The following is a 17,800-nucleotide window of genomic DNA, read 5'->3' as shown; positions in this document are numbered from 1 at the left end:
GCTGATGAAATGTAAAAGGCACTAAATGTACAACATTCCAGTTTAAACAGGCCAAACATTCAGAGATGAACCGAAATAAGAAGAGAAGTCACAGGCAGTGTGTCGTCTTTGACAGGAAAGACTTAGTGCAGATTCACAACAGAACAAAATAACACACAACTATTTAAACCATCAACAACACGTACAGCCTGGTCAGGAGAGGAGGAACCAGCTGCTCACATCTGTCATCATAACTTAGAGTTTACATTTCTACAATAAACACTGACGAGTCTCACAGAGCAGCAGGTCGTACAGCTTCTGTCCTCTGCTCACCAACAACAACATGAACCAACACAAACACTCCAGGAAGGCTACAGTGTCTGCCGGCTCTGCCAGACTCCAGTCAAAAAAACACCAAATTAAAATTCTCTTCAGTCACAATGAAGAGAAGTTTTCAGTTGCAGCACAGAGGAGCAGCTCCTCCTACAGCTGACTGGGGCTCAATGAATGAAGTGATTTGATGTCTGGTTTGACTCGTGCTCTCCTGAGGATCGATCCTGATCGTCGCTTCATCGTCCTCTAAAACGAAACACTGAATTCTAACCCTAACCTGGCACTTTACGTTTCTGCAAACCACAGATACTTTACATTTGTAAGTGTCACATCATGTTCACATGAGATGCTCATGAGCTGACTGTCATGTCAGCAGGTGGAGGAGATGGTGGTGGAGTTACAGCCAGAGACCACTGTTCAGGGCTGTGTTTCAACATCTGGAACATGAAGCCACTGGATATTTGTAATGAGATGTCGGGACGTTTTCCAGCCGTGTTGGTGGAGGCAGAAGCAGGTGTTTTGATCCCGAACATGATGTTTTCCTGAACTTCAGTGATTTCTGTTCTAAACTAACCGGACCAGAACCACAGAGTCGTCTCAACATGAACCTGAAAACTAAAGAAAGTTGAAGCACATCTGTGGTTTGCAGAAACGTACACTAGTACATTGAACCTATAGTTTGAGATAATTGCTAATGTAGCATGCTGGCATGCTAAATACTAGCATCACATTAACTTTGTGTGTTTTTGTGACCTAATAAAGTTGAGCTGGATGTTTGTGGAGCTGACAGACACCGAGACATCTGAGTGACTGAAGAGAGGAAACAAACTCGACTCTCCTCCTCCTGAAACATCCACAGCCCGACCACCACACTGGAATGACTTACAGTACACAGCACTAAATATCTTACAGAGCAGGAAATATATACAAATACTGGTCAACATTACTGCATTCACAAGCTGAAGCTGAAGGCGTTTGGACAGAAATCATTCTTATAGGTCAGAAGAGAAGTTTGGCTTTGAACAGAAAATCATTGGAATGCATTAAAGCTTCAAAGCATCTGAAAAACAACTTATTCAACATATTTGGCCCATTAGTGTGAAAATAAAAAGCTTTACACAAACAAATGATGATATTTATCAGAATAATGATGGTTATGTTAGTTAACTGCATGCAAACAGTGTTTTTATCTGAAGCTCCCAGTTTGTTTCATCTCAGCTCAACATGCATATTAAAATAAAATGACTTGATTTATTGTACAAACAGGCAGGAACACAAACTGCACCTGGGCTGCAGACACTCAGAGCACCCAGAGTTATTATAAAGAACATTACAGAACATGTGTGACTGAGGGGAGTTCTGATGGGCGGTACCACAACAACATGCCAGAACACTGAAGCGTTCACAGTAACAACACGTCTTGAGTCTGAGCTGTGCCGGCTGTGTTTCACGTTATCATGCAGAGTTACTGTAGAAATATACGTTACACATCCTATAGAGCAACATGATCGCTGAGGAGGAAGGAGGAGCTTCAGCAGCTGACCACCAGCTGGGTTTCACACAAACACAAACATGTTACAGAGTGACTGTGGACAGACACTGAACAGCTGCAGAGCAACAATCACACAACTTGTCAGTTTTTAAAAAAGGGTCAAAATCGACGCAGAACCTCACAGAACTTTGTTTTATTTCACTGACACGTTTTATGTTCACAACATGAGAGGTTCCTCTGCCCAACAGAACCTGTCGTCCTCCATGTTCTAGATGTTCCTCTGCCGACACACCTGACTGAAATGATGAGCTCGTTGTGGAGGCCTGCTGAAGCCTGATAACGACCCTCGTGTGAATCCGGTGTGTTGGGCAGAGGAACATCTAGAACATGCAGGACAGGTTCTGTTGGGCAGAGGAACATCTAGAACATGCAGGACAGGTTCTGTTGGGCAGAGGAACATCTAGAACATGCAGGACAGGTTCTGTGTGGTGGGTCAGAGTGAGGCTGTCCTCTCTAACAGACACTGGTACTGACGCAGACGGCTGCTTTAAATACAGAGAAGAAAGAAATTTTGTGTGTTTGCATCGAGTTTGAGCAGCTGAGCATTCAAACTTAAAGAACATATAGGATGAATCAAGCACACAGTGTCTGTCCACACAGAGTCCGTCCACACAGTGTCTGTCCACACTGACTCCTCTCTGTAATGTAAAGACGTGAGCACACAGGACGGCTGACATCACTCTGACCGTCCATCAGTTAGGAGATGAGAATATAGTTTCTGACCTCCTGCTCGCGGTGTAGCCATCTTGATCTGAACACCAGATCACTGCAGCACTGGGTTAATGTAAAGATGGATGTATACGAGCTGGTGACATAAACGTGATGATGTCAGCTGGTGCGTGAGACTGCTGAAGCTCCTGTAGATACAACGATGAATCTATATGATGAAGACTGTGACTGAGATGATTCTATATGATGAAGACTGTGACTGAGATGATTCTATATGATGAAGACTGTGACTGTAATGATTCTATAGGATGAAGACTGTGACTGAGATGATTCTATATGATGAAGACTGTGACTGAGATGATTCTATATGATGAAGACTGTGACTGTAATGATTCTATATGATGAAGACTGTGACTGAGATGATTCTATATGATGAAGACTGTGACTGTAATGATTCTATATGATGAAGACTGTGACTGAGATGATTCTATATGATGAAGACTGTGACTGTAATGATTCTATATGATGAAGACTGTGACTGTAATGATTCTATAGGATGAAGACTGTGACTGTAATGATTCTATATGATGAAGACTGTGACTGGGATGAATCTATAGGATGAAGGCGTTGTGCGGTGGTCCCTGTGTTGAGAACAATGTAAAGGCTGATCTTATGTAGTGTGTTTACATTAAAGCACATGGAGACATCATGACATCATCATGTAACAGCATCATGCTTCTTTAGCCCCCCCCCCCTTCTGTCCCAGAGCAGCTGATCGAGTCTCATCATACTTTACTGTGATTATTGATTATTGATGAATGCTTGGTCCTCTTCAGTTCTTACGGATGTCAGCGTACACCACCGGCTCCATCTTATGGAACGAGTTTTTACTGCCTGAGTGGTCCAGCTGTGCGTATATCACCGGGCCCTGCAGAACAACACATACACACAGGTAAACATCACACATGAAGACAGAGGAGCTTTGTGTTGAACTGTAAATCGTTCAGTGGGACTTCAACATGCACACAGCTGATTATTTAAAGAGCTGAAACGTTCAGTTTATTAATCGATTAGTTGATCCACAAATAATCAATGAGATCACATTAACTGTTTCAGTCATTTAGCATCAAAGTAAAATAGATCATTTCCATCCAGCTGCAGTTTCCCTGTATTTCACTAATGAACATAGGTTTATTTACATCTGTAGCGGCTGTACAGAGCGACGGCACAGCGGTCTGATGCAACTTAAAAAGGAAGGCTGCTCGTTCGAATCCCCGGCTCCCCCAGCTGCATGTTGACGTATCCTTTAGCAGGATACTGAACCCCAAACTGCTCCTGATGAGCAGCTGGCACCTCGCATGGCAGCCTCCGCCATCAGTGTGTGAATGTGTGTGTGAATGGAATGTGTTTTCCATAAAAACATGAATTTGCTGTCTCTCATGCGCTGCAGCACATCTGTGCATCACACTGTGTCAGGTGTGCCAGGCGGGTCAGGTGTGCCAGGCATGCCAAATCTGTCAGGTGTTCCAGGCGTGCCAGGCGTGTCAGATGTGTCGGGCGCGTCGGGTGTGTCAGACATGTCAGACGTGTCAGGTGTGTCAGACGTGTCAGGTGTGCCAGGCATGCCAGATCTGTCAGGTATTCCAGACGTGTCAGGCGTGCCAGGTGTGCCAGATCTGTCAGGTATTCCAGATGTGTCAGGCGTGCCAGGTGTGCCAGATGTGTCAGGCGTGCCAGGCGTGTCGGGTATGCCAGGCGTGTCGGGTGTGCCAGGCGTGTCAGGTGTGCCAGGTGTGCCAGGCGTGCCAGATGTGTCAGGCGTGCCAGGCGTGTCGGGTGTGCCAGGCGTGTCAGGCATGTCAGGCGTGCCAGGCGTGCCAGGCGTGCCAGGCGTGCCAGGCGTGTCAGGCGTGTCAGGTGTGCCAGGCGTGTCAGGCGTGTCAGGCGTGTCAGGCGTGCCAGGCGTGCCAGGCGTGCCAGGCGTGTCAGGTGTGCCAGGCGTGTCAGGCATGTCAGGCGTGTCAGGCGTGTCAGGTGTGCCAGGCGTGCCAGGCGTGTCAGGCGTGTCAGGCGTGTCAGGCGTGTCAGGCGTGCCAGGCGTGTCAGGCGTGTCAGCCGTGCCAGGCGTGCCAGGCGTGTCAGGCGTGTCAGGCGTGTCAGGTGTGCCAGGCGTGGCAGGCGTGTCGGGTGTGTCAGGTGTGCCAGGCGTGTCAGGCGTGCCAGGCGTGTCAGGCGTGTCAGGCGTGTCAGGTGTGCCAGGCGTGTCAGGCGTGCCAGGCGTGTCAGGTGTGTGTAAAGTTTCAGTTTGTTTGTCAGGTTGATTTTTAGTCAAATATAAATAAACTTAAAATTATTGTTGAAGGTTTCTATGACTGATCTGAACTAAATACTGAATATGTTCACTGAGTCAGTGGACAGTTAAATATTTAATCTCAGTCCAGTTTAAATAATGAGACATGTCCCCAGTGACCTGCTGTCAGTCAGCTGACTGTTTCTGTTTCTGTCCTCAGGTGCAGCTCCTACCTGTAGTGGTCCAGGGGGACTGGTGGACCTGGAGCCCTCCAGACTGGACTCCACCTTCTTTCGAGGCTTCGGAGCCTGAGAGCTCACACTCTCCAGGGACGTACAGCTAATGTAGGGTTAGCGTTTACCACCGTGTCACATGGAGACAGACAGACAGACAGACAGACAGACAGACAGACACAGACAGACGACAGAATGGAGCACAAGAAATAAAACATGAGAGATGAGCATGAAACTAACAGAGAGCAGCTCCCAGTACACACTGGGAATACAGACAGATACTGGGAGCAGACCAGAGGTGCACCGACCGGACGACTAATCGTTCAATAACTATTTTAATCAATAAACTAAAATAAAATCTGATGGGTTCTCCTCTGAACTGTGTGATCCTGTCAGCCTGTCATGTCAACTGTGAGCTGATGTCAGGTTTAGAGTTCAACACGCTGATTGTTGATTCTCTGACAAAGATTGTTTAGTTCAAATCAAACAGAGTGAGACGTCTTCTCTCTAGAGGATCACTTCATGATAACATCACTCTCATCAATATTTTACTTCAGTTTAAACACTTTCTATTTCTGAACCACGACCTGCAGTTTTACTATCAAGAAGCTCATTAAAAGGTAATATACGTCAATGTGTCACTAACATTATTAATCAATATTTGATGTAATAAAGTATCTGATTCAACGATATTAAAAACCCTTCAGGTTGACGTTCAGGGTCTGAAAATGTCACTTTGGCCTCTGAGACATGAACTGATTAATTAATCAATCTGTCTGATCATCTGTTCAGTCCATAAAATACAAACAGGTGATTGGTGCACCTCCAGGAAACTCACAAAACAATCAACTCTGAGTTCATCCTCTGAACTCTGTTGTCATGACAACTGCAAACATCTGAGTTAACAAACATGTTTCATACAAAAATAAAGCTGCAATGAAGAGCAGAGATGAGGAAGACAACAGTTAGTCTGAGTGTTAGTGACGATGAAGAGTGAGGAGACAACATGCTGATCGACAACGAGCCGGTCTATGATGTTAACAGGAAGTGTTAGTGGTGTTATGAACACACACACAGTGATGGAGGACAGTGACTGACACCAGTGGAAACACAAACCCCACACACATCGCTCAGACACTGATCATACTTTAAACTTATCAATCCATCTGAATCCAACAGGATCAATACATGGTGATCAAGCCAGGAGGTGAAACTACCTCTCACACACACACACACACACACACACACACACACACACACACACACACAGGAGAGTCTACACAGATTAATAATTAGTAACACCATGAGGTCATCAAACAGATTGATCCCCACACCGAAAGAGAGTCGTGCTCCATGCAGAGAGTTAACGAGCTGTTAACAGCTGATTAATAAACCTCTGAAGCAGGAAGACATCACTGAGATTATTCAACAGATCACCTGACACTTGTTCTCTGTAGAGTCACTGACTGACTGAGAGCAGTTATATAAATATATAAATACATGTGTAAGAAGCGAAAAGACTCATTAGAGCTGAATGATCCAATCACCACTGAGAATACTTGTTTCTGATTGGATGAGAGGTGCATGTGATGTGACATCCTCATCATCTTAATATATTAATATTTATTGTTTGGAAAATATTTCAGCTGTTCCTCTGCTGATGTTAGAGAAGTCAAGTTACACTAGTTAGACTCGTGTGTGTGTGTATGTGTGTGTGTGTGTGTGTGTGTGTGTGTGTGTGTGTCTGTGTGTGTGTATGTGTGTGTGTGTGTGTGTGTGTGTGTGTGTGTGTGTGTGTGTGTCACTGACCCTTCATAGTCATGGCGGTTGTGAAGGACCCTCATGGAGACGCAGGCAGCGATGGCAATGATGACGAGCAGAAGTAAAACTCCACACACTGCTCCAACTATTACTGTTGTGTTACTCTGAGGGAGAGACTCTACACACACACACACACACACACACACACACACACACACACACACACACAGACACACACAGACAGACAGACGCACACAAACACACACACACACACACACACACACACACACACACACACACACACACACACACAGACAGACAGACAGACGCACACAAACACACACAGTTAGTTTTTAAATATAAAGTTAAACCTTTTGGATTCTGGAATCAGCTCTGATTGATTATCAGCTCTGATTGATTATCTGTATCTGGGATTAACATGTGCTGCTCTGATGCTACATCCTCTCGCACAATGTCCCGCCCACAACAACATCTGATTGGTTACACGTCACCATTAACAGCCTATAAGCACGAGTAATCTGAATCTATAAAGTAACTAGTAACTAAATTTATCATATAAATGTAGTGGAGAGGAATCATAAAGTAACAGAAAATTGAAATACTGAAGAAGAGTAATTGAGTAAACTGTACTGAAGAAGAGTAATGGAGTAAACTGTACTGAAGAAGAGTAATTGAGTAAACTGTTTTCAGTCTTGTTGATTTCTAATAATCAGTTTCAGCCCTGAAATAAACATATTGATCGAGTTGTCATGGATACAGAATATTTCTCACGAGTGAAAAGATTTAAATAAAACTTTAAAGATGAACTTTGAGCTGGTGGGTGACCATCCAACAGGTGTGTGTGTTTAGGAAAGGTACTTCAGCAACGGTGTGAGTGTGTGTGTGTGTGTGTGTGTGTGTGTGTCACTGATGTGGAACAAACTCCCACCTACAGGGTGGAGGAGACAGTCAGCTGATAACAAGCTGACACATGTACCTGTGAGCGTCTCACAACAAGAACAGACCTGCTGCAGATGTTTTATGTTTGTCTCACCTGAACACACTGAGACATGTTGAAATCCACTGAGACACCAACATGAGTCCATGACGTGTTGTCAGTGGAGCCAACATGTAGATTTCATTTAACATGTGTTTGATATGTGTTTGAATCAAGTCAGTGTGTGGTCACCACCACCAGCTAGATCACTACAGTTCAGTTTTCACCATCAGAGCCTCGTTTAAACCTTCTCATCTCTTCCTGCTGCTCTCCTTTCACAGTAAGAGCTTCCTACAGATGCTTTTATTGTAAGTGGGTTAGGGTTAGGGTAGTGTGAGGACACAGCCTCTGTAGCGAGGACACAGCCTCTGTAGCACGAGGACGCAGCCTCTGTAGCACGAGGACGCAGCCTCTGTAGCACGAGGACGCAGCCTCCATAGCGAGGACACAGCCTCTGTAGCACGAGGACGCAGCCTCTGTAGCACGAGGACGCAGCCTCTGTAGCGAGGACGCAGCCTCTGTAGCACGAGGACGCAGCCTCTGTAGCACGAGGACGCAGCCTCTGTAGCACGAGGACGCAGCCTCTGTAACACGAGGACGCAGCCTCTGTAGTGAGGATGCAGCCTCTGTAGTGAGGATGCAGCCTCTGTAGCACGAGGACGCAGCCTCTGTAGCACGAGGACGCAGCCTCTGTAGTGAGGATGCAGCCTCTGTAGCACGAGGATGCAGCCTCTGTAGCACGAGGACGCAGCCTCTGTAGTGAGGATGCAGCCTCTGTAGCACGAGGATGCAGCCTCTGTAGCACGAGGATGCAGCCTCTGTAGCACGAGGACGCAGCCTCCGTAGCGAGGACGCAGCCTCTGTAGCGAGGACGCAGCCTCTGCACATGGGACATCTGCTCTACTAACGGAGTGACCCGGTCGCCCTGAGGCTGGTTTTTAGAACACATTTAATTATCACTCATAATGATGATAATAATAAAGACTGACCTTTGAGGACGACCCTGAGCTCGGTTCTGGCCGGTGTTCCCGTGACGTCTGGTGGGTTCTTGACGTCGCAGAAGAAGGTCCCGTTGTCACTGAACTGGGCCGGACTGAGCTGGATGGACACGTCTCTCTTGTTGATGTCTCCGATGAACTGAACTCTGTCTTTGAACTCATCCTGACCGGGGAAAACTTTCCCATTGGAGAAGTAGAAGATCTACAGAGCAGAGACACAAACTCTTCATTCAGTCAACACAGTCCGTCATCGTCTTCATCTTGCTCCGTTATATTTTGTCTCATCTCTGCGTTTTATATTTCTTGTTACTGCTCTTTGCACCGATATTGTATTTTGTGAAGCATCTGATTTTATTGCATTTTATTTGCTTAATTTGTCTTTCTTGTACAGTTTGCCCGATATATTCTGTGAAACACCCTGTAACTTTGGCCTTAAAAGGTGCTATAGAAATAAAGTTTATTATTATTATTATTATTATTATTATTATTATTATTAACAACAGACATTATAATATATTATCCGCAGACATTATAGGACAACAACAAAGTGTATAATCAACAGGAAATTTTAACCAAGACAGAAACATAAACTCTTTTATCCTCTGTGGATCACAGTGAACTTAAAGTCTCTTCATGAGTCTGACTTTCTGTTTGTTGAAAATGAAGATCACGATTTCTTCTTTCACACACGTCTGTCTGTTGAGATGGTCAAAATTAAAGACAGGAAGAAATCACAGTCACAGCAGAGTCGCAGGAGAGTCGCAGCAGAGTCGCAGGAGAGTCACAGGAGAGTCGCAGGAGAGTCGCAGGAGAGTCACAGGAGAGTCGCAGGAGAGTCACAGGAGAGTCGCAGCAGAGTCGCAGCAGAGTAACAGGAGAGTCGCAGGAGAGTCACAGCAGAGTCGCAGGAGAGTCGCAGGAGAGTCGCAGCAGAGTCGCAGGAGAGTCGCAGCAGAGTCGCAGCAGAGTCGCAGCAGAGTCGCAGCAGAGTCGCAGCAGAGTAACAGGAGAGTCGCAGGAGAGTCACAGCAGAGTCACAGGAGAGTAACAGCAGAGTAACAGCAGAGTAACAGCAGAGTCGCAGGAGAGTCGCAGGAGAGTCGCAGCAGAGTAACAGCAGAGTAACAGCAGAGTCGCAGCAGAGTCACAGCAGAGTCACAGGAGAGTCGCAGGAGAGTCGCAGCAGAGTCGCAGCAGAGTCGCAGGAGAGTCGCAGGAGAGTCGCAGCAGAGTCGCAGCAGAGTCACAGGAGAGTCACAGGAGAGTCGCAGCAGAGTCGCAGCAGAGTAACAGGAGAGTCGCAGCAGAGTCGCAGCAGAGTAACAGGAGAGTCGCAGGAGAGTCACAGCAGAGTCACAGCAGAGTCACAGGAGAGTAACAGGAGAGTAACAGGAGAGTCACAGCAGAGTCACAGCAGAGTAACAGGAGAGTCACAGCAGAGTAACAGGAGAGTCGCAGCAGAGTCGCAGGAGAGTCGCAGCAGAGTAACAGGAGAGTCGCAGCAGAGTCGCAGGAGAGTCGCAGCAGAGTAACAGGAGAGTCGCAGGAGAGTCACAGCAGATTAACAGCAGAGTAACAGCAGAGTAACAGGAGAGTAACAGCAGAGTAACAGGAGAGTAACAGGAGAGTCACAGCAGAGTCGCAGCAGAGTAACAGGAGAGTCGCAGCAGAGTAACAGGAGTCGCAGCAGAGTCGCAGGAGAGTCGCAGGAGAGTCGCAGCCGAGTCGCAGCCGAGTCACAGCAGAGTCACAGCAGAGTCACAGCAGAGTCACAGGAGAGTAACAGCAGAGTAACAGGAGAGTCGCAGCAGATTAACAGCAGAGTAACAGCAGAGTCGCAGGAGAGTCACAGGAGAGTCGCAGGAGAGTCGCAGCCGAGTCACAGCCGAGTCACAGCAGAGTCACAGCAGAGTCACAGCAGAGTAACAGCAGAGTAACAGGAGAGTCGCAGCAGATTAACAGCAGAGTAACAGGAGAGTCGCAGCAGATTAACAGCAGAGTAACAGCAGAGTGACAGCAGAGTAACAGCAGAGTAACAGCAGAGTAACAGGAGTCGCAGCAGAGTTGCAGCAGAGTAACAGGAGTTGCAGCAGAGTCGCAGCAGAGTAACAGGAGTCGCAGCAGAGTCGCAGCAGAGTCGCAGCAGAGTAACAGGAGTCGCAGGAGAGTCACAGCAGAGTCACAGCAGATTATCGTATATATAGGAGCTGTGAGGACTCACCACATATGGAGCTTTGCTGAACTGGTTGTCGGGCTGACTGGACTGGAAGCTCCAGGTGACGGAGGTGGAGCTGCTCACCACTTCTCTGGACTTGAAGGTGCAGCGGAGGACTCCTGTGGTGCCGTTCTGCATCATCACCTCAGGGTCGGCGTGGATATCTATGCCTGATGTAGGTCTGAACACTGGTCATAAATAAGATGATGGATATAAGTTCACTGCTGCTGGTTTAATTAGAGCAGAATACAGCACCACCCTGTCTGGCAGTGTGGAGGGTGGTGTTGTTTAAGTTGGAGACACTGAACAAAGTATTTGTAACCGTTACAGACAAACAGGATGTTACAGGCCTAGAAATCATTGTCATGTCAGCCACACGGATCAGGAGGGAAACAGCAGAGCTACAGTGAAGGTGGTTTTGAACACAGAACTTCATTACGTTTCATCACTAGAGAGGCTGAGCTGCTTCAACAGCTCTTACCACCGATCAATCAGCTAATAACTGTCTGTATTAATCATTCGGTCAATAAATCACATCACAGTTTCTCACAGTTAAATGTGACATTTTCAATTGTCTGATTAATTTATCACAACAGTTGAGAGATTTTGATTATTAGATCATATTAATGATTATAATTATTTAGATGTATTTCTATATGTTGCTGTCATAGAGACCGTGACAATAATCAATATTATTCTAATCTAATGATCAATATTTAGAGTTTCAAATGGGGTGGGGGAAAGAAATCGATTCACATAAGAATCGCGATTCTAATCATCCACGATTCTGAATCGATTCATAAACTTCGAAAATCTATTTAAAAAAATTTTAAAAAAAAAATTAATTATTATTTTTTTTTCTATTTTGAAAAAAATCACACAAAACACCAATTTGTGTTTTTTGTGTACAGTTTATTTTTGTAACTTCTGGGAGAAAAAGGCAGCTGGCCTAAGCTTTTATTTAGGCAATTTTATTTATGCAAGTTATTTCTTGTACAGTAAGTTTTTATTTGTTTAGCATGAATAAATGTTACCTTTTTTTAATGTTTGCCTTTGTGTGATTACATCATTGGAATCAGTTTGTTTAAAAATCACATTATCTTATTCAAACTGTATTGTTTTGATGCCGTAATTTGGCTTAACACACTATGCACTGTATCAATTTTTGAATCGAGAATCGTTTGAATCACGAATCGATTCTGAATCGAATCGTGAGACACCCAAAGATTCACACCCCTAGTTTCAAACACACACTGCTTTAACATGTAACCTATTACTTTGAAATATAATCCCTGCACACTGAATATATTCTATATGAACATATGTGTATATATATATATATATATATATATATATATATATATATATATATATATATATATATATATATATATTCATATACTGTATGTATATACAGTGATCTATTACATCATTAGCTATTTAATATTTATTCTTCTTTGTGTTTGTTTACAATTTACAGAAACACCTGACGTCCATTAAACAAACTGAGTGTTGTTGGCCATTGTTGTTGTTATATATATTTATATACACACACCTGTCTGTATGTCCAGAATAGTTTTATTATTAATTCTCATTATTATAATTTTATATGTTTGTCTGTTTCTGTTGTCCTGTTAATTGCTCTTGTAAGAGTGTGAGAGACCACTGAAATCTTTGTCAAAGATCACTACAGATCACTACAGATCAATAAAGATCAATACAGATGAATACAGATCACTAAAGATCAACACAGATCAACACAGATCAATACAGAAGGAGGATTCTGGTGAAACACAGGAAGCTCCAACCACAGTTTTGGCTTTTTACACTTAACAAAAATCAACTGATCAAATAATCAATAAAGAGATGAATCCACAGCTCCCTGACAGTCTGCTGGTGTCCAGTGTATTAAGTATGTATGAAGGAAAAGAAGAGTTTATTAATAACTAATAACCTCAAATTATTATCATGAGCAGCTAATTCACTCAGCTGTGTCTTTAAATGAATTCATTAATTCACTGTAATAAACAGCAGTAAGAAGTGAGAGGAGGTGTGTGACTCGACAGGTGTGTGACTCGACAGGTGTGTGACTCGACTTTCAAATGACTGAATTATTTCAAACAAATTAACATTTATGTGTATTTCTCTGATTCTATTCATTCCTTCTGAATCGCCTCATTGTTGTCTCAGGACTTTATATTCTTTATGCGTGCACGCGCGCAGAACAAACAGCTGAGGTCCGATCTGAATGAGCTGATGGTTTAATAACACAGCTTCAGTTTGACTTCAGACTGACAGAGCAACAGTGTTTTCTGCTCTGTGGAGACTGTTCATGTAAATATACACTTTCACATCATTTTGGACCGTCATTATGTCTGTGCACAAAAAAGCAGAAAAACTATAGCAGACAATAAAAAAAACAGCACATAAAAAGCTGCTGAGGAGGTGCCCACATCATCCTGGCTGCTGCGCCTGCTCCACCTTCTAACAGGAGGGAAAACACTGGATGTGGAGAAAATCTAACTCAATATGTTCCTTAAACCATTCAATATGATAACTGAACTGCTTCTGTCAAGTTGTACGTACAAATTATTAATTTAATGGTAACAACAACTCTATTTGTGCGCCCAAATTCTAAATGACCCCTGACAGGCTGATCGATGTCATTATATATTTAACATGTTGTAGAATCGCAGCTCTTGATATTGTTCAGGTGTTCATGTTACTGTGTGTGAGATGTGACTGATCTGTAACAGATCAACAGATACTGTGTTCTGTTAAAGGACTGACTGCATAGTAAATTACTCACTCATACAGGAAGACAGAACTCCCCTTTATGTCACACAGTAACACAGATTTATAGAATTATTAACATCTTATAAAAACACATTTGTCACACCGAACATCTGCTCCTACAGCCAACAGAAGCTGATTCAGTTCTGTTTGTCTGATATTCAGACTGAACATTAACATCAACAGAAACAGTTGTGACAGCAGACAGTCAGATCATTTCACAACATGAAACAGAAGGAAGTGCGTGTCGTCTGTTTCCTGCTGTCGGCTGTTATTACTCTGAGATTTAAAACAGAGAAACCACAGTTCACTTCTGAACGTCCACTAATTCAAATAGTACAGTTCTGTAGGAGAGACGCTGTGTTTATGGACTGTTGCTCATCAAGCTGCCCAGTGTTAAACAAGAAATTCATTAGCAACTGGTGGATTTTTACGTCAAATCATTTTCATTTATTAACACACTTCTTCTTTTCTTCTGTTGACCATCAAACTGAACTTCTCTCCACTCTGCTGTAAGGACAGCTTCAACAACACAATGTCTTCATGTGCAATGTTAATTTTTTCTATTTTTCTTTTATTGTAATTTGCTTATTTTTATACACGTTTCTTATTTTTATTGTTATTCTATTTTGCACTGATATCAGCATTTATTCCTTTAACACATTTTATTATTACTCTGTTGTATTTTTGTTTTTTGTTGTTAAGTTTTTGTAATTTTGAGCAATATCTGCCACAGCAACTCGCTCAGGATTAATACAGTTATATCTGATATTAGAGATCTGAGTGACTCTCAGAGGTAAAGCACATCTATATGCTGCTCAGTAACAGATGTATGAGTGTCTGAGCTGGCAGTCTGGTTCTGTTGGGACAATAATTAGATAATGAATGAGATAATGGTAATTAGAAGACTTCATTGTGTTTACTGACATGATATTATCAAGTCAAACTCGTGCACGCGGCTGTGCTATGAAGTGCACATGAATATATGAAGGTGGCTTTTCTGTGTGGGTCAGCAGGAGGTTAGCCAACCAGGAAATGAGATGTTATCTGAGGTTTGGATGCTAAGCTAGTCCGAGTCAGGCTAACTAAAGAGCTGCTGTGTTGGCACTGATATAATTCACATTGTGTTTATAAAACACACTAAGTGTTCTATAATACTGATGTCTGATGATGTCACTGACTGTAAACAGTGTAAACATGAAGTGCAGTTAGCAGAGTTAAAGACGGTCCACCGGACGACACGTAGTTACCGCAGACACTCTCTCTTCACGACACCGTCATTTAAAATGTGCCACTTTAATGAGGCTTTGTTTTTCACACACACTCCCTCCACTATAACACACACATGTTAACATATTGTGTATTAATGGAAAATACCCTTTAAATCGGCATAAATCCAACACAGCCAGCAGCACTTATTTCTGAATATTACCGTGAGCTAACCGGTTAGCTTCTGTATTCAACGTTATTTCCATCACATCACCTTCCACAGACCGACACTACACAGGGCGGTAACCACCAATCTGAACCAAATCTTATTCACATTTTAGTGAATTTAACTGTTCCTTCACACATTATCTGGTTCGTTATATCGATGTGTGAATAAGGAGGGTGCAGCTCAGATTCTAAAGATAACTGTGTTCGGTTAATGTTAAATCTGATGTGTAGTTGCAGTGAAGGAGAACAAAGGTACATTAATTAGCCTGATTGTGAGCGGAGGTTAGGAGTGTGTTTAGGTGTCTCCGTACATGAGATGAGACACAACAACGCTAGCTAGCTAACCTGGTGTCCCACCTTAAATATCAGCTCAAAATCAAACATTTAAATATTAAACTTTAACACGACTGGGTCTCTAACACTCACCTAATACAACACACAGCGTTAATCCAGTCAGTAAAAGCCGCCTGCAGTCGCTTTTTGACCCTTTTGGCTCCATTATGTTGTAAACAGGAGGAGTCCCTCCGCTTTTTCCACCTCTGTAGGACGACTCGATACTTCTTCTTCGTGGGATATTCAGCGGCGGGAAACAGTTCAGAGCGTGACTGCTGCCTCCTACAGGCCGCCAGGTGAACTGACGACTGTACTTTTACAGCATATTAACCTGAGGTGTAGTAAAGGTAATGATATCGAGTTAAAACATTAGTTTAGTAAAATTGAGTAAAAGTCTTAAAATATCTGATGTTTAATGTATATATATAATAAACATCAGATATTTTAAGACTTTTACTCAATATAATAAAAAGTTATTAATATAATATATATATATATATATTGTGATCAACTTTTTATTATTTCATTTTCTTTCTTTTTAACAATATACCCACATTAAGTCGTATACACAGCCACATAATTCACAAACATATACAACCATACATCTCATAAGGATATTGCGGGCAGTGTAGAAAAGAGAAAAGAGGGGAAAAAATATAGTAAAAATGTGAGCTATTGTCCCGCCCTTGTCCCACCCATACCTCCCTTACGCCTCTGGCTTACTCCCTTCCCCTCCCCTGGCTGGATTCAGTCATATCTGAACATAAAAAAGGAAATACATAGCAAATAATTTGATTAACTAATAACAGGAGAATTGTATCCCTTCCTCCCTCCCTCTCCTCTTTAACTAATAAATAACAAAAGCCTGCACAGATAAAAGAAAATGATAATAGTCATGAGACAAAGGTGATCCCATCAGCTCACACTGCGAGTAGTATCTTCCCAAATAGGTGTGCTTACACACCTACATACTAAATACAGGTACACATCCATTCATACCAATCCATATGCAAGGAATTAGCCAAACTTTTATATCTTCATACATATATGGGAGATTAAACCTTATTGACCAACCAGTTTCATCTATGTAGCTTAAGTCTAACCTTCTCAAATGCCCTAGACAGGACCTCAGTATTGCTTGCTATAGCCCCATTCGATCGAGCAATAGAGAGTTCTAGAGAAATAATGTCATAAAAAAGGGCAGTCCATTGAGAAATATTGAGTGCGTGTGGCGGTTTCCACCTCTGTATTAGCATTTCTTTTGCTGCTGTCAGGCCTAAAAATAGTAGTCTTCTCTGAGTAACCTGAAGCAGTAATTGAGAGTCATCATTCAATAGCAAAACAATTGGGTTACACGGGATACTGACGCCCATTATATCTCCCGTCAGGGATGTTACTTGACACCAAAAAAGCTCCACATCCGGACATTGCCACATCATATGAAAATAAGTTCCTATTTGTCTACGATTACACGAGGGGCAGATGGGAGTGGAGCAGAGGTGAAGTTGACAAAGGTGAGATAGAATCTATGAATACATTTGTAATGAATCATTTGATGATTGAAATTCTGTGACTCTCTTCCAGTCAACAACTTGGTTATATTCCTTCAAATCAGCATTCGATACTTTGGTCACCCCCAGTGTATAGAGTGGATCCCAGACCTCTGGATTTAGATTTACTGCCTAAAAGCTTAAGAAGGGGATGTTCAGAAAGAGAAATATCACATGTAACTCCATGAGCTAAGATAGCATTCCTCAATTGTAGATAAAAGTAAAGAGATGATCTGGGTAAATTATATGTGCTCTTAAGATCCTCATAAGACCTTAGTCCTCTGCCATCTATAACATGAGAAGTGGACCATGGAGGATAAATAATTGGTTTCCTCTCCAAGCATAGTAAATTAATGTTTAATGTATATTTTGTATAGGTACTTTAAGTATTTCTATTTTCTGCTACTTTATACTCCCACTCCACTACATTTATCTGATAACTTTAGTTACTAGTTACTTTACAGATTACATGCTGCATCACAGCCAAAGTAGCACATTTTTAAATTAATTTATTTTATCATCAATCAGATAAAAACAGTGATTGTGATGGACCAATAGTATACAGTATATACATACATACATGTAAATATATGGATCAGGTACTCTACTGATACTCTGCTACTTAAGTATGTATCCATCTATCCATCTTAATTTAATATC

At 42.7% G+C, this 17,800-nt stretch overlaps 2 protein-coding genes across 2 annotated transcripts in view; one reads left to right on the top strand and one right to left on the bottom strand.

Moving 5' to 3' along the window:
• mpzl1l (myelin protein zero-like 1 like) overlaps positions 1-15,808 on the bottom strand; it is a 15,945-nt gene extending 137 nt beyond the window's left edge. Inside the window, exons 1-6 of the mRNA XM_084374074.1 lie at positions 15,684-15,808; positions 11,034-11,215; positions 8,804-9,014; positions 6,866-6,995; positions 5,057-5,162; positions 1-3,461 (exon numbers count right to left, since the gene is read on the bottom strand). The exon at positions 1-3,461 is cut by the window's left edge and continues 137 nt beyond it. Coding sequence (XP_084230200.1) covers positions 3,366-3,461; positions 5,057-5,162; positions 6,866-6,995; positions 8,804-9,014; positions 11,034-11,215; positions 15,684-15,756 — 798 coding nt within the window. The 5' untranslated portion in view covers positions 15,757-15,808 and the 3' untranslated portion in view covers positions 1-3,365. The remainder of the gene's footprint in view (positions 3,462-5,056; positions 5,163-6,865; positions 6,996-8,803; positions 9,015-11,033; positions 11,216-15,683) is intronic.
• On the top strand, positions 3,470-5,044 carry LOC311269728 (uncharacterized protein). The gene is made up of 2 exons (XM_084374073.1): positions 3,470-4,027; positions 4,082-5,044. The coding sequence occupies exons 1-2, from the start codon at positions 3,931-3,933 to the stop codon at positions 4,852-4,854; spliced, it is 870 nt and encodes a 289-aa protein (XP_084230199.1). The 5' UTR covers positions 3,470-3,930; the 3' UTR covers positions 4,855-5,044.
• Positions 15,809-17,800: the final 1,992 nt, after the last annotated feature.

Source organism: Pagrus pagrus, assembly GCF_965226575.1.
Source record: "Pagrus pagrus genome assembly, chromosome: 14".
Classification (NCBI taxonomy): Eukaryota; Metazoa; Chordata; class Actinopteri; order Spariformes; family Sparidae; genus Pagrus; species Pagrus pagrus.
This window is presented reverse-complemented; position numbering and strand designations above follow the sequence as displayed.

What these genes read in the sequence shown, in the direction of transcription:
- LOC311269728 (XM_084374073.1), top strand. Translation starts at nt 3,931, where the DNA reads ATGGAATGTGTTTTCCATAAAAACATGAATTTGCTGTCTCTCATGCGC. An exon ending in AGGTGTGCCAGGCGGGTCAG is followed by an intron (nt 4,028 to 4,081) that starts GTGTGCCAGGCA and finishes CAGGCGTGTCAG; the next exon opens with ATGTGTCGGGCGCGTCGGGT.